We start from the raw sequence: 26253 nt of genomic DNA, 5'->3' as shown, positions 1-26253 counted from the left end.
GGCAGCATCAGAAGAATAGGAAAACTGATATTTCGGATCAGGCTTTCCTGGTCCTCTGATGCTGCCTGGCCTGCTGTGTTCCTTCAGCTCCACACTTTGTTATCCCTGGATCCAGCATCTGCAGTTCTTGCCATATCAGTGATCTCTGGTTACATGTTTTTTTGTCTCCTTCCCTTTATAAATCAGCTGCTGGATCTGCTGCCTTCCGGATCGTGATGGTTGTGGGTTTGGAAGGCGCTGGCTAAGGAGTCCTGGTGAATTTCTGCAGTGCATCCTGTAAATGGTACACATGGTTGGGGGAGTGAATGCTTGCAGATGTCGTGTCAGTCAACTAGGCTGCTTTGTCCTGGAAGGTGTCACACTTCTTGATTGTTATAGGAGCTGTATCCATTCAGGTAAGAAGGAGTATTCATTACACTCCTGATTTGTGTCTTGTGATGAAATGGGTCACCCCAAACAGAGGGATAATGCTACCCACATTTCTACCAGGGCCATAGCAGGCAAAGCTATATTCCTCCTCAAAATGAGGTTGCAATCCTTAGCCTCCTGCAGCAGAGCTTTGTAGTATGGCCGGGAAAGTATATACTACACCATTGTGGAGATCTTTACCATTCGTAATTATAGCCTGGATCAATTCAGCACTGAATTAACATTAATCTCGAACCTTTCCTATCTTTAGAACTCCACTACTCATTAAATAAAATTGCTCAGCATTAAAGATATCTGAAAAAATTCTAAAATAAGATTTCTAAAGGAAATATAGTCTTGATTTTTTAAAAATTCACGATAATGTATAATATAAAATGTATTATGTATGTTGATTGTAATGCATACAATATTTGGCAATTACATTCGACATAGGATGTACAAACTCAAGAAGAGAAAGATTCCACACAGACCATTTGAAAAACATGCTGCACCCTTGTAGAAATTCCAATAACCACCTGTTCACAAAGGAACTATTTTGTTCAAAATACTTTTAAGGAACCTGGAGTTGCCCATAGTGATTTCTTAACATGCATATATGTACAATTCAGTCGTAGATTTAGGAGACATCAGCAACTCTCTACAGTGCTATAAACTACTGTTACAATGTTGTAGCTAACTGCTGCATATGGATATTTAAGTCAATTGGCTGGACAGCTGGTTTGTAATGTAGAGTGATACTAACAACATAGGCTCAATACCCACATTGGCTGAGGTTAGAATGAAAGACTCAACTTCTCCCCTTCCCTGATGCCTGGTAGCCCTCAGTTTAAGCTACCACCAGTCATCGCCCTCAAAAGAGAGAGCAGACTATGTACTTTATTTACAACTGTGTAAGACACCAGGATAGGGAGATTTACTGTAGCCTGAAAGAATGGAAAACAGTGTGTTCTGTGGCCGAATTAGGTGAGATGTGAATTCTCAATTTCTTGGAGAGTTGAGGCACAGAGACAAAGTCAGCAATGTCACAAACAAAACTAGAAAATGCTGGAAAAGCACTGCCGTTCTGGCAGCATTCACAGAGACAAAGCAGAATTAACATTTTGGCTCCGGTGACCCTTCTGCAGAACAATTTCAGTTTTTGTTTCTGATCTCCAGTATCTGCAATTCTTTTGGGTTTTTCTAAAGTCAGCAGTGTTTGCAGCATGTCAGATCCTCTTGATGTCTTGTGGCAAATTCATTTTTTGTTATGTATTTGCATGCCATTGACATAAAAATTTTTTTTAAGGAACATCTTATTTCCAAGTTAGAGTCAACAACAACATCTCATCACAGCCAGTTCAATTTGTTTAAAAACAGAAGTTGCTGGAAAAGCTCAGCAGGTCCGGCAGCATCTGTGAAGAAAAATTAGAATTAGTGTTTCGGGTCCGGTGACCCTTCCTCAGATCACTCTGAGGAAGGGTCACCAGACCCGAAACATTAATTCTGATTTTTTTCTTCACAGATGCTGCCAGACTGGCTGCGCTTTACCAGCACATTCTGTTTTTGTTCCTGATTTACAGCATTTGCAATTCTTTTAGTTTTTATTCACTTTATTCAAAGATGGCCTGCACCAGTTGTGTCCAAGTTCAGTGGTTTTCTATGTTGAACTCAGTGACACAAGGGAGAGGACGAGGAGAATGGAAACTGGAATGAAGGCTTTGGACCAGCACGGGCAAGTCAGTGGAGATGGAATGGGGCATAGAGGAGTGAAAGATGGAATAGCCTTGTTTCCAAGGTGTGATGGAGCCGAAAGAAGGAGGGGAATGGTAGGTACAGTCTTCAAGAAAACTAGAGGCAAGCTACAATGAGAAAGAAGATCCTTAAAGAGTAGTGTCAGTACTGTCCAAACATGTGCCTATATCTCAGTGCGTTGACAGACTGAATTCTTACAGGGTTTGAGTTCACCTGCACAATTTCAATTATCTCCATTGAGAGCAATCTTGGACAATATATAGAAGGGGGGTGAGGAGGGGTGGGGGCTAGGGGGAGTTGCTCAGCCTGCAAAGTGAATGATGTCCCACAGAGTGGCAATTGCTCACCTGAACATTAATGTCAATATTCAATAAAGAATAAACAAAAAAAACACAGCCATGGTTCTTCGACAAAAAGGAAATGTCCCTAGCTCGCTTATAACCATAAACGTATGCCAACCATGGGTCATGCCAGTACATTTAAAACACTGACTAAGCCAGTATTATCAATGATAGGGCACACATGAACAAAATAAAGCCAATATAATGTGAATTATTCACCAGTGACATTTAAATTTGGAAAATTATCTGAGCTATGTTTGCACTCTCTATTGGTCTTATTTTAATAGCAGTGATGCTGGGGGAAAAATGTTATGTCCGGGAGCCTCCCTGTTTGATTTGGAGAATCTTTTGCCTTTGCACGCAGCATTGTCAGCTATTGTGGATTTCACCACAGACAAATATCCATTGGCTCTGAATCACACATTTTTGCACATTCCAACATGCAGCTATCCTGCTCCAGCTCAGAGCCTCCCTCTCCCAGACCTGCAAAGGACCTCTGCTGTTTTTTATCCTCTGCAGGATCCACAGACTGAACACCCAGTTTCACTCAGCTTTACTGGACACCAAAAATCGTAAGTACAACAAACTCACGGGCCCCTGCCACCCACAAGAGGATTCCTGCGCCTCCCAAATCCTGAGTCTGTCCCTGCCCCTTCCCCACGATGCACCCGCCGCCACTGACCATGAGGACACGGCCGGAGACCCCACCGATGCCACACTGCCCTCCAACCCCACCACACCCGGCACCTTCCCCTGCAACCGCAGGAAATGCCACACTTGCCCCCACACCTCCTCCCTCACCCCTATCCCAGGCTCCAAGATGACATTCCACATTAAGCAGAGGTTCACCTGCACATCTGCCAATGTGGTATACTGCATCCACTGTACCTGGTGTGGCTTCCTCTACATTGGGGAAACCAAGCGGAGGCTTGGGGACCGCTTTGCAGAACACCTCCGCTCGGTTCGCAACAAACAACTGCACCTCCCAGTCGCAAACCATTTCAACTCCCCCTCCCATGCTTTAGATGACATGTCCATCATGGGCCTCCTGCAGTGCCACAATGATGTCACCCGAAGGTTGCAGGAACAGCAACTCATATTCCGCTTGGGAACCCTGCAGCCTAATGGTATCAATGTGGACTTCACCAGCTTCAAAATCTCCCCTTCCCCCACCGCATCCCTAAACTAGCCCAGTTCGTCCCCTCCCCCCACTGCACCACACAACCAGCCCAGCTCTTCCCCTCCACCCACTGCATCCCAAAACCAGTCCAACCTGTCTCTGCCTCCCTAACCTGTTCTTCCTCTCACCCATCCCTTCCTCCCACCCCAAGCCGCACCTCCATCTCCTACCTACTAACCTCATCCCACCTCCTTGACCTGTCCGTCTTCCCTGGACTGACCTATCCCCACCCTACCTCCCCACCTATACTCTCTCCACCTATCTTCTTTTCTCTCCATCTTCGGTCCACCTCCCCCTCTCTTCCTATTTATTCCAGAACCCTCACCCCATCCCCCTCTCTGATGAAGGGTCTAGGCCCAAAACGTCAGCTTTTGTGCTCCTGAGATGCTGCTGGGCCTGCTGTGTTCATCCAGCCTCACATTGTATTATCTTGGATTCTCCAGCATCTGCAGTTCCCATTATCACATCATGTAAATTTTAATCGTTTTTGTGTAGAAAATCAGGGAAAAGCAATAGATCGAAGTTGGCACACAATTCCCGTTCCACTGTCAGGAATGGCTCACCATTACAGTCAAAGATATGTGCAGCACAGAAACAGACCCTTCAGACCAACTCGTCCATTTTGATCAGATTTCCTAAATAAATCTACTCCCATTTGCCAGCATTTGACCCATATCCCTCTAAACCCTTCCTATTCAGGTACCCATCCAGGAGCCCTTTAAATGTACCAGCCTCCACCACTTCCTCTGGCAGCTCATTCCATATATGTGCCACCGTCTGCATGAAACAGTTGAATTTCAGGCCCCTTTCAAATCTTTCCCCTCTCACCTTAAACCTATCCCCTCTAGTTTTGGACTCCCCTACCCCTTGGGGAAAAAATCTCATTTGTTCACCCCCTCCATGCCCCTCATGATTCTATAAACATCTATCAAGGTCACCCCTCAGCCTCTATCATTCCAGGGAAAATAGCCCCAGCCTATTCAGCCTCTCCCTGTAGGTCAAAGCCTCCAACCCTGGCATCATCCTTGTAAATCTTTTCTGGACCCTTTTCACAAAGTTGCACCTAAAATTTCATTCTAAATATTCATACAGGCAATCCTATACTCACTGTTAATGTGGAGTGGGCAAAAAATGAATTGGTTGCTCAAAGATGACCAAAATCATCACAAGAGATGTCCATTCTCCAGATCTTTATAATGTTAACATTGTTTATAACTAAGCAGATTAGGCACATGACTGTAGAATAGGCAGTTCATTAGAAGAAATAAACTCAATCGTTTGATTAGATTATAGCCATCTGTTGCTGAGAAAAACTGATTAAATCAAGCATTAAATTCAATGATAGGCAGTTCCAATGAAAAACATTCTTCTTTCCAATTTGTTCAGTCTGCTCTTTTTTTGTTTTGGTCATGTATAAATGAAAGTCTGCTTTAAGAATTCTAAATCTGTTCCTTAAGCTCACAAATCTTTAACATCACTTAGGGAATGTTGGCTTGTCTTAGTATTATCATTTGAGTTAGTGAAAACTATTTACTGGCCACAAACTTGGTGAACAGGTTTCTTATTGGTTCCTGCAAGGATCTCTGCACTTCATCAGGGGTAAAAATTTTCAATCAAATTTTTTACTACTTCAGCATTGTATTAGTAAGTATGAAGATTTACATATAATACCTCTGTTTAATTTCGATCAGATTTTAGCTTTAAAATTTTAGCTATAACATGTTCAATGTGTTACATGTTAAAACTTACAATACAAATAATATGCAGCAACATATTTTTTATTATACTCAAACTTAGAAAGGTTCCATACAGAGAATTTGTTAAACATGCTGTACCCTTCTGGAAATTCCAATAGCCACCTGTTCACTCACTTACTTTGTAGAAATTGTATTACAGGTTTGACTTGTTGCCCAAAAAGTGAGTTATCCATCAGACACTATTGTATGCAAAATATTGCTCAACATCAAGAATGAACCATAAATGATGAATTATAAATATCAATCACCTGAAAAACTCAGTTTTTTTTTGGAAATGTGCACACTTCTGAATTAATAAGAAAATTAGGTTCCTCCCCAAATATCTATTCCCACTTGGCCAGCTAACCATGTCTGAACGCTTGATTGCAACTGTTGACCAGCAGAAACCATTTCAGTGGAAGGAACTGGAATTTCCACTAGGGTAGGAATTTACTTTAAATAATTTATTGAATACAACCTCTGGAGACCCTCTGGAGATGTTCCTCGAAGTGTTAATTGAATGAACCTTAAAAAAAGTAACAGCAGTCAATAATTTGAAATAATAGACAATAGAATTAATCTGCTTATTAACAAATATATCATAAAACAGTATCATGCTGTTTAGTGGATTAGTAACTTTCTATATTGAACCTGCCTCACTCAGATTGAGCAAAATAATCTTAAAATAAGCTTTACAAAGCCCTACTAGACCATGCAAATGTGTAACAGGAGAGGGCAAAACCATGCATGTGCCTCATATGATTTCCATTTCTGTGCCAAAGACAGTGGAAAAGTCAAGTTGGAGGGGATCATAATTCAATGATCCAGAACAGTTCTGCAAGAGCTCTAGAAAGGTGTATCTGTGAAGTGGACAAAAATTTGTACGCTTCATTTTATAAGGTTTTAATTATAGCACAAGGTCTCCTAGAGATTAGTTCATTCAGCTTGGCCTCTATCATGGCCATAGACTTAACTTGTTTCAGTGCTGATTTAGTGAAAAATAATCTATAACACTGAAACTTATTTTTTAATTCAGTAACAAAAATAGGCCTAATGTATGCATTATCTATAATATCTTGATAAAGCACATGCCCAGTGCCAAGATCAGCTCAGGGATCAGTGCTGGATTCATATCAGTAATTCAAGAGAGAATGGAATGTATTTGTTTTTCAGAAATTTCATCTCTATCCACTTTTCTGTTCATTCACTTTGCTTTGCTTTGATATAGTTCCCTACATAAGCAATATATTCTCGACCGAATGTCTCATGTGCACCACATTCCGAACAAGAAGGGAAACAAAAAATTTGTGTATTACGTTTGGTGTCTTTTGTGTTGGGAAGCATTTTCTGGAGTATCTCCAGGAATTGAATTGTAGGATTCCTCCATAGTGTGGAAAAATGCCACTTGTCCCATGAATTCCACGCTAATCATCCGAAGTGCACCCCACACAGGAATAGTCAGATACCACTCATAAATAACATGGTGGTGGGGGGGGGATTGCAACCCTGTGCCTCCAACATCATAGCATGGGGTTACCCTTGTCATATAGCAGAAAACAGACAAGTGCCCAAGAAAATTGACATTAGGGGTCACACTTCAATTAATGAATCTGGTAAAAGGCCACAAACCACCTTGGATCAATGCAAACATTTTAATCTTTTCACGTGAGATGCAGTAAGCCTTAATGGCTGGTTTTGCAGGATTATGGCTGCAGCAGCAGCAGCACTTAATGTTCCACTGCCCATATAAATAGGACCAGTCAACACTCCAGATGACGTTCTCTTCCATGTACCTTCAGCCCATCCAAAAACACTGAACCTGGGAATTTAAGTAGGTTCCGCCAAGGTCGACTGAATTCAAATAAATGCAGCCTGTCAAAAGGCTACAGGCAGTGAAAGCATTTCCCCAACTCAATTACATCATATAAAACATAATTCTCATTCTAAAATAGTCATAGGTTGTTAATAAAAATAAATTTCATTAATCTTCTCTTGTAATTTTAAGATGAGTTAAAGAGCTTTTTTTAATACTAACTCTCAAGGTAAGTAATGCTTTTAGTCCAGAATGCAATTTCCTCTACTTAACAGAGCAATCATATTAACAACATGCCCAGATTGGGTGGAGTAGAGCTTAAGATAATAATTTACCTCAGGGTCTTATTATACAAGTATATTTAAATGTTTTGATATTTCAAATTCTTCATTTATGTAGCACTGAACAATATTTAGATCATGCGAAACATTGGAAACATTCTTTGTTTTGACTTCAAAAACTGGAAACTGAATTAAAAGTTCCACATTCCACCCACATCCAATTGAGACCCTTAAGTGATCCGTCAATGACCACTTAAAAGGACTCATCCTGTCCCAGGCTGAATTGTTGTAGCTTGATACAGAACGAGAAAAAGAGTCAGTTTTTCTGACTAGCCAACCAGTTAAGCTGTATGGGCAGGCTGTCAATGAGGGTGGCAGTTGGTTCCTTTGATCTGTACAGGGAAAAGAGATGTAGGACAAGAATATCTGAGAACAAATCCTTATCATTCTTACAAAAGGGCAGAGCCTTTGCTTCCAACCAGCCCTTTTACCCCAAGGCCAAAAGGTCCTCTTTCCATTTATCACTGAATTTTATTGGCTGTGATCCGCCAGTCTACGTGTCTGGTAGTGTGCTGCTAGCAGGAGCTACGGACTCTGTCTGACATCTGATTGGCCAGCTGGGATATCCTCACCCTCTGTCTTAATTCATGTAGAATGCCCAGTGGAAACCAACCAATCAGCTGCCTAACTGCCAGAAGATCAAACAGGCTTTCCCATTTACATAGAATATGGATTTCCTACCTCTAAACTCTCCCACCTTTGGATTTAGAGTCATATCAGTCTGCAGCATGGAAACAGGCCTTTTGGCTCAACTTACCCATGTCACCCAGTTTTCACAATTAAACTAGCCCCATTTTTCTGCGTTTGATCCATGTCCCTCCATACTAATCCCATCCCATGTACCCTGTCTAAATGTTTCTTAAATGACAAAATTGTACTATCTGTGGCAGGTCATTTGAGACAATCACCACCATCTGTGTGAAAAAAATTGCCCTTGTGGACCCTTTTGTATCTCTCCCCTCTCACCTTAAAATGTATGCCCTCTACTTTTTGACTCCCCTACCATGAGGAAAAGCTGTTGGCTATCTATCTTATCCATGTCTCTCATGACTTCATAGACTTCTATTAGGTTGCCCCTCAGAGTCCTATACTCCAGCGAAAAACATTCCAGCCCATCCAAACTCTCCTCATAACCCAGACCTTCCAGTCCAGGTTGCATCCTAGTAAATCTTTTCTTCACTTTTCTAGCTTAACAATATCCTCCCTATAGTAGACTCACCAGAACTGCGTGCAGTACTCCAAATGTAGTCTCACCAATGTTTTGTACAGCTACAGCAAGATGTCCCAACTCCTATACTCAATGCCCTGACTGGCGAAAGCAAGCATGCTAAAAGCTTTCATCACACTGCCTACCTGTGACTTCTGTCTCAAGGAGCTATGAACCTGTACTCATGATCTCTTTGTTCTATAACATTCCCAGGGCCACAGTCTGAAAATGGGAAGATCCAGGCCCTCCTTCTTTCTCTCTGCTTTTTAGAGAATGTGATAGCAATGCAGAAAGCACTGTTTGAGGTTAGGTGAAACAACATGGCGAACACTATCAGTAGAAGAACTATAAGGGTGGACAATCAAAAATGAATATCGTTGGGTAAACTTACGAGAGGCTAGTGAATAGTTTCTTTGAAAAATTGAAAAAAAACACATTTTTTAACTGTATGAACATGATGGACAAGATTGGCTAAGAGGATATCATTCAGAAAGTGTACTGCAAGGATACTGGACATTTCTAAACTTTGGAACCAATACCACTGTAAATTCAAGCTGTTCATAATGATGAGTAGTTTTTCCACTTCAACATGATATTTTATGAGTATTTCATTCTTTTTAAAATTGTGTTTTTAAACTGTTTTCTTAGAAACCATATTACATAGCAAAGCTATGTAAAACATTCCTTCTGATGTTTTGTTTCCTCCCTTTACCCCAGTAAGTTCCTATAACAGGCACGATATCGTCTCAGAAGAGTATGTCTACATTCTATGAATAAAGCTTCACAAAACCCCATAGCATCCACTAAGTAAAGACTAGACAGGTGCTTAAAGTGTTTGGCTTAACAAATGCCTGACCAGAGAGGGATTTTGTGAGCGGTAGATCTTGCCTCACAAGCCTTATTCAATTCTTTGAAGAGGTGACCAAACACGTGGATGACGGTAGAGCAGTGGATGTGGTATACATAGATTTAAGTAACGTGTTTGAACAGGTTCCCATAGTAGGGTCACGCAGAAGGTAAGGAGGCATGGGATGGGGGTGAATTGTGGCAGATTGGATTCAGAATTGGCTGACCCTTAGAGGACAAAGGGTGGTAGCGGATGGAAAATATTAAACATGGTGATCAGTTATGAGTGGTGTACCACAAGGATCTGTTCTGGATCCTCTTCTATGTGTGATTTTTATAAATGATTCAGATGTCGAGTGGAAAGGTGGATTAGTAAGTTCGCGGATGATACGAAGGTGGGCCGAGTTGTGGAGAGTGTGGAGGATTGTTCTAGGTTACAAAGAGACATTGATAGGATGCAGAGCTGGGCTGAGAAGTGGCAGATGGAGTTTAACCCTGAAAAGTGTGAGGTGATTCATTTCAGAAGGGCAAACTTGAAAGCAGAATACAGGGTTAACGGAAAGATTCTTGGCGGTGAGGAGGAGCAGAGGGGTCTTGGGGTTCATGTTCACAGTTCCCTGAGGGCTGCCACCCAGGTGGATAGAGTTATTAAGAAGGTGTATAGCTTTCATTAGTAGAGGGATTGAGTTCAAGAGCTGTGAAGTTATGCTCCAGCTATACAAAAACCTGATTTGGCCACATCTGGAGTATTGCGTCCAGTTCTGGTCACCTCATTACAGGAAAGATGTGGAAGCGTTGGAAAAGGTGCAGAGGAGATTTACCAGATTGTTGCCTGGAATGGAGAGAAGGTCTTACACGGAAAGGTTGAGAGAGCTAGGGCTTTTCTCTTTAGAACGACAAATGATGAGCGGTGACTTGATAGAGGTATACAAAATTGTCAGAAGTACAGATAGAGTGGACAGAGACTTTTTCCTAGGGTAGAGACAGCCATTACAAGGGGGCATAGTTTTAGAGTGAGTAGAGGTAGATATAGGGGAGACATCAGAGGTAGGTTCTTTACTCAGAGAGTGGTAGTGGCATGGAATACATTGCCAGAGAGGGTAGTGGAGTCGTCTTCATTAAGGGCATTTAAGCATCCATTAGATAGGCATCTGGATGATAGTATAAGGTAAGGGTGGAGGTTAGATAGACCTTAGGTTTAGGGTGAACGTTTGGCACAACATCGTGGTCCGAAGGGCCTGTACTGTACTGTTCTATGTTCTAAGTTCTATGAATCTGAGAACCTAGTCCTTTTCATCTTTGGAATTTTTTTGGTGATTTTTGCAATCGTTGTGTCTGGTGATCTTCTTTGCCATTAAAGACAGTGAGGGGAGCAGATACTGCAGCTTTCAGTTCCTATGTTACTGGTGGCTCCAGTCTCTCCAAAAATATTTTTTTTTATTCATTCATTTGAGCGCCTATGAGTCGCCAGGATTTATTGGCAATCCCTAATAACTCTGGAGAAAGTGATAAGCTACATTTTAAAGCAGCTGCAGTCATTGGGATATAGTTACACACACACCATTAGGCGGTGATTTCCAGGGTTTTGAACCAGTGACAGCAAAAAAATGGCAATCCCATTCCAAGTCAGGATGGTGTGATACTCAGATGGGAATTTGTAAATAGTGGTGTTGCCATTCATTTATTGCCTTTGTTCTGTCCGAGGTGGGAGAGCTCATTGTTGTGTTATGACTCACAATTAATAAATCAGTATACCTTTAAAGAACATGCTCATGACATCACTATTAAATCTCAGCACGTGAACATATAGAAAATCTCATATTCCATTTTCATAGCCTTGAGCAATGATAAGTGTTGCAGAAGTTCATTTTCTAGGGATTGCCTGACCATATGACCACAATAATCAGTAAAGATTCATTCAATTTGATTATAAAAGATGAATTTCGTATATTGTTCAAGTAATTTTCAAGTCTAAATAAGTCCTAATATCAAAAGCATTACGCCAGGACATAATGTCCATGTTACACAGGCACACATGGATATTGATTGCTTAAGACAGCACGCACATGAATCTGTTCACGGGCCAGGAATGAATCAGAATACTTAATGTCTCACAAATGCAGATGGGGGATGCCAATCATATAAAACCTGAGGTGGAGGGAATCTCTGTCTTCAAACAATGTTCATCCATTCTTTTAATTAAAGTTGTGGATTACATTCTTGTGACAGACTCTTTAAATTTCCCTATTGTTCAACAACTCAGCAACACACCAAGCACAACCATTGATGACATGAGGGGTGCTATTTTCAGTTTATTCAGAGGCACAGCCCAATACAGGCAGATAGTGGACGGGAATATAATGCCAAACCATTTCAAGATGTGCACCAAGTCAGAAATAACCCATATCACGTTGTTGCAAGCTTTCATCCATGCTCAGTTTAGCAGAACATATGGTACAAAGTGTCATATTAATGATCATTACGTATCCAGCAACGCAAGGGTTTTTGCATCTCATTACTGCACTTTTATGCGCCAATGGAAAAGGAACTCCCATCCTGGTACAACTTCTGCTAAGAACACAAGTGTCAATGGCTTTGCCCAGCAGCCAGTTGTTGAATCATTCTGAGACACTGGGTATTTTTCTTCAAAGACAGAGAAGAATGAAAGAGATATACAACAAGTGAGTAGTAAGAGAGCTACCTATAGAGAGTGAGAGTTAGTAATCCACATTCAAATACTTAAGTTTTCTAAAAACCAATGCATGTCATGTGAAGTCATTACTGATCATAGTACAACATTGTGAAGGAATAGAAGCCAGCTCAGACCAATGTACAACACACTAAATATTTATCGAGAGTGTGAGTAAGTATTGTCTAACAATTCTGACTGGACAGTGGTATTGAGTGTCAGCAACCAATAACAAGACAACCACGTTATTAAACAGAGATAGTAAGAACTGCCAATGCTGGAGTCAGAGATAACAAAGTGTGGAGCTGGAGGAACACAGTAGGTCAAGCAGCATCAGAGGAGCAGGAAGGCTGATGTTTTGGGGCGGGAACCTTCTTCAGAAATGGGGGAGGGGAAGGGGGTTCTGAAATAAATAGGGGTGCGTGGTGTTAGCAGGTAGGTAGTGATGGGGATTGCTCAGTGAGGTGGGAGGAGTGGATGGGTGAGAGAGATGATGAACAGGTCAAAGAGGTGGGGATGGGGGGGCGGTGGTGCTGGATTGGGATGAAGTCAGGGGATGGGGAGATTTTGAAGCTAGTAACTCCACATTGAAGCTACTAGGTTGGAAGTTTATAAGGCGGAATATGAGGTGCTGTTATTAAACAAATGCAAGAGAAAAATGCAACCCTCTCCAAGCAGACATGTGATCAGCAAATCAGGGCAATTTTTCAGATTTCCATTACATTACATTGAAGTTTGAAGTGTTATTCCTATTTTATTTGTTTGTATGACTATCAAATTGACAACATGTGCCCACGTACAACTACATTTCTTTCTTCAAGAAGTTTTTATTTTGGAAAAAGGATTGTGTTATGTATCACAGTCTGTACTCGATCATAACATGTGACCTGAGATCATAAAGGGCTCACCACATTTTACATCAAATCATGAAGCATGACACTATACTGAATGCATGCTCCTCTGCATTGAACCTATAACTTACTACCAGCCCAGTGCAGGAAGTAAAAAGTGTTCTTACGTAATAGTTAGTGGTTAAAAATGTCTGTAGAATGATATCAATGCCTAGTTTCTTATGTTATAAGCAGTGCCACATCAGAATAAAAACAACCTTTTTGGAGGTAGAAGTAGTAGGAATTGCAGATGCTGGAGAATCTGTGATAACAAGGTATAGAGCTGGATGAACACAGCAGGCCAAGCAGCATCAGAGGAGCAGGAAAGCTGACATTTTGAGCGTAGACCCTTCTTTGTACCAGTTGGGAGTTTCGATGGTACTGGCAAAGGAGCTTTGGGGCATTGAGAGAGTATTCCTTCCAGATGGCACGCATAGTTGTTACTGTACAAGAGTGAATATTCATGATGGTGGATGGGCTATCAATTAAACAGAAACACAAACAGAAGTTGCTGGAAAAGCTCAGCAGGTCTTAGGAGGAGGGGTCTGAGGAAGGGTCACCAGGCCCAAAATGTTAACTTTGATTTCTCTTCACAGATGCTGCCAGGCCTGCTGAGACTTTCCAGGAACTTCTGCTTTTGTTTCTGATTTACAGCATCCGCAGTTCTTTTGGTTTTTATTTACCAATTAAACAGGCTGCTCTGTCATGTGGACAGTCAAACTTTTTCTGTGATGTTTAATCTGTATTCATCCAAACAACTGGAGAATTTTCAATCACGGTCCGGTCTTGTGCCCGGTCGAAGGTGGCCAGGAATTAGGGAGGCAAAAGACATGTTATTAGGTGCTAATGTGTAAACCTCTGACCTGTTCTTGTAGCCATAGTATTACTGTTTGAGCTTCTTTCTTGTTGATGGTAATTATCCAGTTTTTCTCTCCATTCCATGCTTGCCATTTCTCCATCCCCGCCGTTTCTATTCTGACAAGGCCATTTTCTACAGGGGTCCCCAGAAATGTTTTTGCCTGTTTCTGTTTCAGATTTCCAGGATCTGCAGTTTATTATTTCCTTCAGATCATTGGCAGTGGGGTTTCAGCAATGGTAATACCATTGAAAGTCAAGGGGAGATTATTGGTAATTATCATTGCTTGGTACTTGCGTGGCAAAAAATGCTACTTGCCTCTTATAAGCCCAAACTGGGATATCCTTCCAGTCTTACTACATATGGACAGAATTTACTTCAGTAACTAAGGAGTGGCATATGATGCTGAACACTGTGCAACTATCACTGAACATCCCTATATCAGACGTTATTATGGAGGGAAGGTCATGGGTAAAGTAGCTTAAAATGGTTGGGCCTAGCATTGCGAAGTTGGGTAGCGTATTTGTGGATTGGGAGGCAGGACGTTAGAAGTTGGTGCTTGTAAAATATTGGTGTTTGTAAAGTGTTTGTGGGGAAAGCGTTGCATGGTCCCTATAAAAGATTGTGCTTTTTCTACGCTTAGAGATGACTGTGAGCAGCTTGAAAGTTTGCAAGGACAGAGAGCACCCAAATTGAAACAATTGTATTGAAAATCCATACCATTAGCAGGCCAAGCAGCACCAAGACAACTTTTGAATTTAGCCAATCAATTAGAACCAGGCAGTTAGATACCAAAACCTGTCAAATTTGAATATGATGGTTTTGACATCCTAGGACCAATCTGATTGTAAGAAATTGATATGTCATCAGGGGTATATAAGAAGGGGCAGTTGGAAAATCAACAGAGCCAACTGCCATCTGCTAGAGGTAATGGCTCTCAGGTCTTAGAGGAAGCACCATCTATTCACAATGGTAACACGGCACTCCTAGCTAAAACTCCTGACAGAAGAATTGATGGAGAAGACATAGGGTATTCCAGAAGATGTGTCCTGGTTGCAATTTTGAGAGACTAAATTCTACGTTCTTATTTTTGTTTTATATTGGTAGGACTTGTTTTTATTGGAACAACATACTATTAGAACCTTGTACTATTCGGGAATAGTTAGTAGTTAGACGGGATTTATTCAGTTTGTTGATGTTTCAGTTAATTTGTTCCCTATTAGAATTAGATAAATAGTTACTTGTTGATTGCAAAGTGAATGCCAGGGGTTTATTTTATTTAGCCACTAGAAGTTACTGAAAGGCTGGTTATACCACTTTTTACATTCCTTTATCGGGTTATAGGGTGAGGTGCCCCCGTACGTGTTTTAGTTTTAATACTCAGAGTGTCAACCTCTGCTTTAATACACCTAGGACACTACCCTGAGGAATCAAGGGCTGTTATGGGGTAGCAATAGTGTCCCTACCTCTGAGCCGGGAGGCCTGGGTTCAAGACCCACCTACTCCAGAAGTTTGTTATAATATTTCTCTGAACAGGTTGTTTAGGAAAATATCTATCCTGAGGAATCCCTGCATTGATGTCTAGGGACTGAGATGATTTGCTGATACGACACTAATGATCCACTAATTAGTCTGCAGAGTAATTATTGCCTTGTTTGGTCATGTCCACAAGTTTCTCAACATATGTTCTATGTGTACAATACCAAAGTGAGTAAAACATCTGTTCTCCTGTACATTTCATAAGTATTCAGGGAATAGCTGATTGTATCCAAGTGATTATTGGGCACAATAATTCAAATGCCTGGATCATTTGGCAGCTACTTCACATATGGCCCAGATAAATGGCTCAAAGTGTGAAGAAATGCTGCATATTCAGTAACTTTGGCTTCAAAAAAAATCCATGAACATAGTTCTTAATCATTCAACCAGGTTGAAGCAGGGTGGGGGGGGAGGTTTCTTTCTAACTTCCTTTCTGTCAGTTTTAGTTGATAAAAGGTCTCCGGTATTACAATTAGATGGTAGAAATTAAATACTGATAGTTCAATTTTATGGCAAATGTAATACTGTTTCTGGTTTAGCATGTTCAACAAACAGCAAAGCTTTGAAGAAACACTAATGTTAGAAGATGGTTAGGAGTAATGGATTGACAACCTCTTTGCTGGAGCTTGTGGCAGTGTAATGAATCCCTTCTTATCTGGTTACAACTTTTGTCTCATATTGCATCAATAAGTTTTCAAAATGATCAAAAGCAGCCCTCCTTTGACAATTGCAAACTATTCGTAGACAGTACACAGTTTTAATTTGTGGCACAGTAAACTGCCTAGCCAAGAAATTACCATATGCCCCCAAGTATTTCTACAACAAACTTTGATGTCTGAAAAATTGTATTTGTGAAAGTATTTACATGTAACATGTGGATTGGTGAGATTTGTTTAAGCACACATGTAAGTGAAAATGTATGCAGTTATCAATGGCTCCTCAAACCTCTGGTTCTTAAGTTACTTCCAGCTGTTCGTCAGGATGTACCAAGGGCTGGTGACTATGAAATGCCTGGGAAAGCAGAAGGCCCTCTGCTTCTTAGCATCACCAACCCCCAATTTCCTGAGACATTGCATTGCATTCCAAGCAGTCGGAGGCATATTTCACTGACATCCTCCCTCCTGCTTACACAGGACTCCGCCAACCAGTTAGCAAACTCAGCCTTACCTCTTCTCCGTCTGCCTCTTTTGTTAATCTGTTTCTTTTTTCTCCTTGAAGGCCTATTTTGACATTTGCAGTGCAGCGAGAGCAGGCCTGGCCTCCAGAGCATGTGTGTCAATGGCGGATGCAGGAGAGATCTGGCCTTGTAGCACAGAGGGGAGTGCAAGCCCTGAAGCATGGAGGAGAGAGTGGGCCCTGCTATTCAAGATGGCAGCTCTGGCACAGTAGATTCATCCATTCACATTTTGTTCTCTCATTTTTTTCTTTTTTTCCTTCTTTGTCTTCATCTTCCTGACATTGCAGTGTCAGCAGTGACTGAAGCAGGGACTCCTGGTTTCATAAGCTCAATGTGTGGATGCCTGGAATTGGTGGCAAGCCGTCAGCTGCAGCAATGGCAGGGTGAGGACTTCTGGTTGCAGTAGGCCCAGACAGGGACTGTGCAGAAAGCTTGCATAAGTCTTGGAGCTGCATTTGGGACTCTGGCCAATTAAGATGAACTCCTTTTAAGTACTTTCTTCGTATGCTTTTGTACCTCAAAATGGCACCAGACTGTGGCGACAGAAAACTTTTCACTGTATCTCCTTTGATATATGTGACAATAAACCATTCATTCATAATATTCATTCATGCTGCAGTATGAATTTCTCCATGAAGGTTCAGATCTATTAGAATATGGTACAGTGCAACTTTTGCAGCTATCCCATTCCTTCTGGGGGTGGTCTGTATTTCTCCCTTATGAATTAAAATTCTATTCAATTCAAGGTTTTCATAGCTGCACAGTGAGACTGTAAAGAATGTGCCACCTTTCTTGGTACATTCTGCACATAAAAACTCATGTTGAAAACATCTTCTTTGAGCAAAATTATTGCCTACTCCATGTTCAGGTGGCTGGAGTTTCACACCCAGCCTCATTCAGACTATCAAGAATTTGCAGAAGAATTTTGGTTGGAGTGAAATGAACGTACTGTGCAAGTAATCTAACACTTTCTGTTTGCAGGGATTTGCTGAGAGGTCTTATACATTTTCTTAAGTTTTGGAGTAAAGAGGCCTTCAATCAATGCATGCAATCCTCTGAAACCTCCCCTATTGGAGTCAATTCTTTTCCTGTCACCAAATCAAACCTGCCTTTACCTCACTTTCTTACAAATTAGACAATTGCACCCTACTAAAATATACAAAAGAGGAACTATTCCTTGTGTTTTCTTCCTTTTGTTCTTGCCAATGACCAGACATATGTACTGTTAACCCGTGGAAAGCACACACAGAACAGCAGAGAACATGTTAATATTGCCAAGCAATGACAGAGGTCTTTTTTTAAAAGACTGCCCTTTACTGCTTGAATGTTGCGATGATTGATGCATATATTCTGTGCTTGCTACAAGCTATGATCATAAGAATGCATTTACCTTTGTAGGTCACCCATTTAGGCAGAATATTAAATTTTCAAAGAGAGCTGCCAGTTAATTCAAGTAGGCAGTCTTCTAAGACAGTAGAATATTCTCCTTGGACTGTACTTCAAACTGTTCTAAAATATAATTCAGCTTGACCTTCAAGAAGCAACTATTCTCTTAGCAAATGGCACAAATAATATGAACAGATGTAGCAATTTTATCTGCATGGTTGAGTCAAGGGTAGGACATTCAAGACTAAGGATAGCATATGTCATTCATGCCTGGTTATACCAATTCATGCATATAGCATAGCAATTAACTTACACTAATTCAAACATAGAAGGTGAATGATGGAAAGTGCACATACACTTAACCTCAGTTTTATTTTCCCCTCTATTTTCGAGGATTAATTGTCATGTTTCCCTTAGAAATATCAATGTACAACAGTACCCAGGTTAAATGTAACCTAATTCTAGCCCATAATACTGAATTTTAATTGTCACATTGTGGATACATTATATTATGATGGCAAACAGATATCTGCTGCGCAAGCAGTCTGTTGTAGATGGCCTCAGAACCCATAGCTGTCCCCTGACACTTCATTTCTGTACTAATGTTAACTTATCTTTACGATATTGTGCAAGCTGCTGGAACTGATTTTTACCTTGGCCTTCAGGTCAGGGAGACCACGTTCACTATTAGCCATCTCCTGTCAAGCATGCTGTTCTTGCAAAGTTGCTGAGTTGAAATATCTCTCTCTTCTCTCCAGAACTGCATTGTTAAGCTTGACTTGAGACTTGTCCATGAGCAAAAACTCTATTGTTGGCTGCCAAAACAGAGCAGTGTGGAGAAAGATAATGGGAACTGCAGATGCTGGAGAATCCAAGATAACAAAGTGTGAAGCTGGATGAACACAGCAAGCCAAGCAGCATCTCAGAAGCGCAAAAGCTGACATTTCGGGCTCTCTGATGAAGGGTCTAGGCCCGAAATGTCAGCTTTTGAGCTCCTAAGAGATGCTGCTTGGCCTGCTGTGTTCATCCAGCTTCACAATTTGTTATCACAGAGCAGTGTGGTATTGCTTTTCCTATAGCTGTTTTAATACCATCTGATGTGAAATACATGAGCTAAGTGCCAGTTAAGCTATCTGAGCAAAGCAAGCCAGAAGTAAGTTGAAATTCAGGTTTCTGATGGTCCATAACTAATGTTAAAAAAAAAACTTTCTGTAAAATCTTTCCATTGTCCTGTCTCAAGGAAGTTAAGAAGTCCTAGTTTTGGCTCAGGCTATAATTTCCAGAAAACACACAAATTCAGCACAGCTGGTACAGATTGAATGGCCACATTCTGCACTCTAAGATTCTATACACAACTCACTTCACAATCTCACCAAGTCTTTTTTGGAGCTCTGTTTAAATGTTATCAATCAGAAAAATTAACTTCATACTCACACTGACAGTTCCAAAAGCCCAAGCAAGTCTATTTCAACATTCTTGGGACCCAGAGCCACATTTTTAGGGGTCTAGGCAACTAACTCATTTCCACTGGAATTCCCAGCCCTTGGAAGGACAGTTCACCATCCCTAAGGGATGGGTCAATTAGCGGGCAGCAGCTCATCAGTGCCACCAGGAACACTGGCTACTGCTGGAACTGCATGTGGAAAAAGAGGATGTCATGAAAGGATATCAGTTACATAGGACTTAAGGGTGCTAAGGCTGGTCTGGGAGGTCCCAGAAATGGGAGGAGGAGCTGGTGATGGTAGACAATGCTATTATTGGTGGGGCTGGTAGCGTTGCCATTGCAGAGAGTTCCTCTGTTGATCAAATTGAATCGGAGGGTATCATTATAATTCACTGGGAGGCCGCTAGGGTTTATGCAGTAGTCTCAACACATGGTAGAAGGCTCAGCAGCCATCAATAAAATTAAGACAAGAGTTAAATCAGCCCTTGAGTGCCTCGATCAGCTTCTGTGTGGCAAGGTTATCCATCACTTTCCCCACTGCTGGCAGAATGGTATGTCATGGGAAAAGAGTGGACACTCCTTCTTCACCTTCCCTCCTCACAATAATGCCCATCTCCTGGCCCTCCAACCTGTCCTCAGATTGTGTAAAATTTGTAAACTTTAGCCCATCAGTTTGAACAATGTCCATATTACAGAGGAGATGATGCTGGACATCTTAAAATGCAAACAGGCAGATAAATCCCTGGGATCTGATCAGGTATACCTGAGAACTCTGTGGGAAACTAGGGATGTGGTTACTGGGCCCCTTGCTGAGGTATTTATATCATCGAAAGCCACAGGTGAGGTGCCAGAAGGCTGGAGGTTGGCTAATGTAGGGCCACTATTTAATAAAGGTGGTAAGGAAAAGCCACTGAACTATATACCAGTGAGCCTGACATCAGTGGTGAGCAAGTTGTTGGAGGGAATCCGGAGGGACAGGATTATATGTATTTGGAAAGTCAAGGACTGCTTAGGGTTAGTCAACATGGCTTTCTGTGTGGGAAATTGTGTCTCACTAACTTGAATAAGTATTTTGAAGAAGTAACGAAGAGGATTGATGAGGACAGAGTGGTGGGCGTGATGTATATGGGCTTCAATAAGGTATTCGACAAGCTTCCTCATGGTAGACTGGTTAGCAAGTTAGATCACATTGAATACAGGAAGTACCAGCTATTTGGATACAGAATTGGCTCAAAGGTAAAAGACAGCGGGTGGCAGTGGAGGGTTGCTTTTCAGGCTGGAGACCTGTGAGCAGTGGTGTGCCTCAAGAATCAGTGTTGAGTCTACTGCTTTTCCTCATTTGTATGAATGACTTGGCTGTGAATGTAGGAGGTGTGGTTAGTAAGTTTGCAGATGACACCAAAATTAGAGGTGTAATGGACAGTGAAGAAGGTCACCTCAGAGTACAACAGGATCTTGTTCGGATGAGGCAATGGGCTAAGGAGTGGCAGATGGCACGTCCACGTCCAAATGCAACAAGACCTGGACAATATCCAGGTTTGAGTTGACCAGCTTCAAATTACAACATTTTCACCATATAAATGTTAAGCAATGACAATCTCCAACAAAAGTGAATCTAATCATACCCCTTGACATTCAATGGTGTTACCATGATTGAATCCTTCACTATCAACATCCTGGGGTTTGCCTTTGACCAGAAGCTGAACTGGACTAGCCATATAAATACTCTAGCTACAAGAGCAAAGGCTAGGTATCCTGCAGCAGGTCATTCCGCCCTGCAGAAATTGACTGTGGCTCTTTGGACAACATTTCCAAATCCATGACCACTTTCATCGAGAAGGAGAAAGATAACAGATACATGGGAACCCCTGAAAGTTCCTCTCCAAGCCTCTCAACATTCTGACTTGGAAAAATATCACCAATCCTTACAAGATAATGTACAGTTTAGAAGGGGTAGACGCTAGGAAGTTGTTTCCGTTAGGTGGGGAGACTAGGACCCGTGGGCACAGCCTTAAAATTAGAGGGGATAAATTTAAAACTGAAATGAGATGACATTTCTTCAGCCAGAGAGTGGTGGGCTTGTGGAATTCATTGCCGCAGAGTGCAGTGGAGGCCGGGACGTTGGATGCCTTGAAGGCAGAGATCGACAAATTCCTGATCTCGAAAGGAATCAAGGGCTACGGGGAGAGTGCAGGGAAGTGGTGTTGAAATGCCCATCAGCCATGATTTAAATGGCGGAGTGGACTTGATGGGCCGAATGGCCTTACTTCCACTCCTATGTCTTATGGTCTTATGGTCCTTCAGTGTTGTTATGACTAAATCCCAGTCAATGTCCTCCCTAATGAAATTGTGAATGTATCTGCAGCAAATGGACTGAAGCAGTTCAAGAAGGCAACAGAGGGCAGCATGTGATGCCCCCATCCCAAAATTATTATTTAAAAAATTGCTGCAGCCATGGTTTTTCACTACTATTCTTTCAGTATTCTGCTTGCTTTGATGTCTATGCCACCATTTACTCTTTTTAAATAAAAGCTACCGACATAACAAAATCTAAATATTGGAGAGCAGTGGGCAATATAAGGGCCTAATCTAAAGCAGGTAGCCAAGGAAATAATGGCCACATTGGTGTTACCTCCAAACGTTTTATACATTCCAGAATAGTCCCAACAGATTGGAGGATGGAAAATGTAACCCCACTACTTTTCTAAACTAAAGGGAGGGATAAAACCAGAAATTTGAAATGTGTTAAACCAATATCAGTAGTAGGAAAAATGTTGAAGGCTATTATTAAATGTTATGATAGCAGGGCATTAAAAATAATACCAAGTATTACAAAACATCAGTACTGATTTATGAAAGTGGCCATATTTGACAAACCTTTTTTTGAGGATATAACTAATAGCATAGATGAGAAAGAACCAGTGGATACGATATGTTCGGATTTTCAGGAAGCTTTTGATGAAGTCCCACCTCACAGGTTATTGTGCAGAAGGAAAGCACGTTGGATTGGAGGTACAGGAATTGGCTAGCAGATAGGTAACAAAGTAAGAATAAATAAGTTATTTTTGGAGTGGAAGGCAGTGAAAAGTGCAAAAATCAGTTATTAGGTCCCAGCCATTCACAATATATATCAACAATTTGGATGAGGGAATACAGTGTGAAAATTTCAAGTTTGCCACTGACACAAAACTAAGTGGAAGTAGAAGTATAGAGGAAGACAAAGAGACTTGAGGACATAGACAAGTTGAGTGAATGGGTAAATACATTACAGATGCAAGTTATTGTGGATAAACGTGTTGTCCCTTTCAGAAGGAAATAGAGGTAGGTAGTAGTGTGTTTTTGCTGGTATCGACTCAACAGACTGAAGGGCCTCCTTCTGTACTGTATGATTGTGTGGTTCTAGAGTATTGCCTAAATGGTGATAAATTGGAAAAGACTGATGTACAAAGGGACCTGGGTATCCTTGTACACCAGTCATTGAAAACAAGCAAGTAGATGCAGCAAGTAGTTAGGAAGCCAAATAGTATTTTAATCTTCATTGCAAGATGGTTTGAGTTCAGGACCAAAAGTGTCTTACTACAGTTGTATATGATCTTGGGGAGCCCATACCTTGGTTATTGTGTGTAGTTTTGGTCAGCTTACCATGAAAAAATATACCCGCCATGGTGGGAGTGCAGTGAACATTCACCAGGCTGAATTCTAGGATAGCAGGCTTGTCATTTGGGGAAATAATGGGTTGACTGGGCTAGTGTTCACTTAAGTTTAGAATAGAGGGAATTTTATTCAAACATATAAAATTCTGACAGGGCTGGACAGACTAGATACAGGAATGGTGTTTTCATTGGCTGGTGTGTTCAGAACAAGGGGTCATGAACTGAGAGTACACAGTAGACACTCTCAGACTGAAATGAGGAGAAATTTCTTTCCTCAGAGGATGGTGAATCTGTGGGATTCTCTGTCACTGAAGGTTGTTAAGGCAAAATCATTGAACATACTGAAACAGATTTCTAGAAGTGATGAGTCAAGGACTGCAAAGAGAGAGACAGAGACAGAGAGAGCAAGAGTATGGCATTGAGATAGAGGATCAACCATGATCATGTTCAATGGTGGAATTGGCTTTATGGGCTGAATGGCCTACCTCTGCTCCTATTTTCTAGGTTTCTGTATTTCTAAAAATTGCACAGATCTTCTTTTGAATGATTTACTTCTATTTCAAGAGTGGCTTCAGGCTTGCCTTCTCTTCCCTTTCAATAGCTTCCTTTCTATAGGATAACATTTGACTTCTACTGTATTTGGTTGTACTACATACGTGTGTGTGAGTGTAAGACCATCAGACAAACACAGAGTGTTACAAATTTTCACAACTCCATTACGTCACTCAGTAAGTCTACATGTGGTGGCTAATGATGCAGGAGATTTGTGCTATAAATATTTGACCCAATATTAGCGGCAACTAATGTTGTACACATCTCACAATCAAACAATAGGATTTGACAGATTAGCAAAGAAATGGCTCCTCCACAAAGCCAAACATATAGAGGATAATATTAGGAGAATTCTTCTTACATATGAATTGATGATGTTGCAGAAATTTCAATACTATTCTTAATTAGCTGTGGCCTAGTTAGAAAGAGATTTAATTTAGTGCTTGTTGAATTAATATCAATTCCACATTATTCTATGTCAAACTATATATGATCAAATTTGAAACATAGCCTGGCTTAAAAATCTGTCTGAACAATATTTTAGTTTGTGTTTTCTTAATGTTGGCCTATATTTCTATTGAAGAAAATTAAAATATGTAATTGATACTAACAATTAATCCATTTACTTTATTTTAAATATGTTGCGATAATATAAAGAAGTTCCAACCCAATTTGCTTTGTCACATTAAAAGAAGAAAATGTGACTGCTGAAAATGTACATGCAAATAGATGCGAAAGGGTCCTTGAGAATGTAATCCTGGCAGTTACGTTAAGTTTGCAGTCACTAATGTCTTCTAGCACTCACTACATTAATATTCACAATGGGGTTTATCAGCCAACACCTCCTCTGATGCTGGTCATATGGCCATGAGACCCCGATATCAGATAGATGGCTTAGAAAAATATTTCTAGAGGAAATCTAGATTACTTCTGGGGCTTGTACGTCTGGACTCCGGCACCTCTTGCCTTGCTGAGCATATTAATGTTTACACACAAGTTAAATCCCACCCTAATAACTAGAGGTGGAATGTTGGTATTCTATATTTCCATGCCTGCAACTTTGTGTTCCCTTCTGCACTATTTACTCTTTCCTAATTTTGTGCCATCTACAAGCTAATGACATTGAATTCTGTTCGTTCATCTGAGTTATTAGTAAATATGATAGAAGGCTGATGACACCTTTAAAAATTTTGGAATAAAATTAAAATTCAAATAATCAATCCATTTCGTTCAAATCGATTGTTTTTGTTCTCCACAATGTCAAAATAAAAGTTCCTTAGTTACTGTTACAGACTTTTCATGTATTGCTTGTTACTATTAGTGTTCATTCCAACACTATGCCCCCACTGCCGCCCCTCGCACCCATACCCAGGTAGTAATTACACAAGCCATTGAAGGTACTGCAGCTGTTGTTTACCAATTTGTATATTTCTTTCATCGTTAACTATCAGTGTGATTCAGAAGATTAGACTTCCTGTCAGAATGAAGTGCAGAATATTAAGAAAAATGTGACTTTTCATGTTTATTTATGATTTCTCATGACACCGCTGACAACTGATGGAGACCAGGAATATACATGCACTTATCTGGCTTTCTAGACTTTTGTTGTTCTGTGTTCTACCTTTAATATTTGCTCTGTTTTCTTATGCATACATTGTACAATGCTATATATAGATAAGACTCAAGAGAATCTTTAACTCTACCTCTCCTAGAATAATTGGATTAGATCTCAATGGAAAAAATATATTGTTATTAATACAACCACTATCACTGCACAAATAGTCAGGGAGCGATTGAGTGATATGGTACCTATTGTGTGCTGGTCAACTTATTTAATTCCACCAAATGCTTTGCAAAACCAGCTTCTCAGTCAATCTCGCCGTTATTTTTAAGAACTTTGTATATTCACTTGTCTAGTGCTCATGAAAGAAGCCACAGAAAAGCAGGTCTGATCATTATGAGAATAGGTACCTGAGACACACCTAGGACATTGCTATAGGTTAATGCAAATAACAATCAGCCTCTGTGACAAAGAATAGGAAAAATTTGAAGGATTTAGTCTCATTTCTGTGTAATGAGAGATTTGATTTTTTTTTAATTTAAAACTTTTTGTTGTATATGTGTCTGAAAGAATTAATTCTAAAGAGACGCTACAACGATATCATGTGGACAGGACAGCTAAGGATCTCAAAACAGTGAGACCTAAAATCTGGTCCTCCTCAATGTCTCTGTGACAACATCTACCATATCAATGTAACCTGCAACTAGTTACTAACATGCAATAAATTCTCACAAATTACAAAAGACCAACAAAAGGGTTGCTATGATAACACTCGACTAGGGAGGCCCTTTAGCTTGCTACACTTAAAGAAAATGGTAGCTGCAACTTCCATCATGGGCAACAAAACCCATACAGCACAGTGAACTGGCCTGTCCAGGCAAC

General features: G+C 40.7%; 1 protein-coding gene across 2 annotated transcripts in view; it reads right to left on the bottom strand.

Moving 5' to 3' along the window:
- The window catches only part of LOC125453990 (dual 3',5'-cyclic-AMP and -GMP phosphodiesterase 11A), a 334685-nt gene that overhangs the window by 275201 nt on the left and 33231 nt on the right, over positions 1-26253 (bottom strand). Inside the window, exon 2 of one of the 2 annotated variants that reach the window (XM_059647669.1) lies at positions 5896-5943. The exons of the other annotated variant lie outside the window; for it this stretch is intronic. Within the exon in view, the coding sequence (XP_059503652.1) occupies positions 5896-5943 (48 nt within the window). The remainder of the gene's footprint in view (positions 1-5895; positions 5944-26253) is intronic. 2 annotated transcript variants of the gene reach the window in all.

Source organism: Stegostoma tigrinum, chromosome 7, assembly GCF_030684315.1.
Source record: "Stegostoma tigrinum isolate sSteTig4 chromosome 7, sSteTig4.hap1, whole genome shotgun sequence".
Lineage (NCBI taxonomy): Eukaryota > Metazoa > Chordata > Chondrichthyes > Orectolobiformes > Stegostomatidae > Stegostoma > Stegostoma tigrinum.
This window is presented reverse-complemented; position numbering and strand designations above follow the sequence as displayed.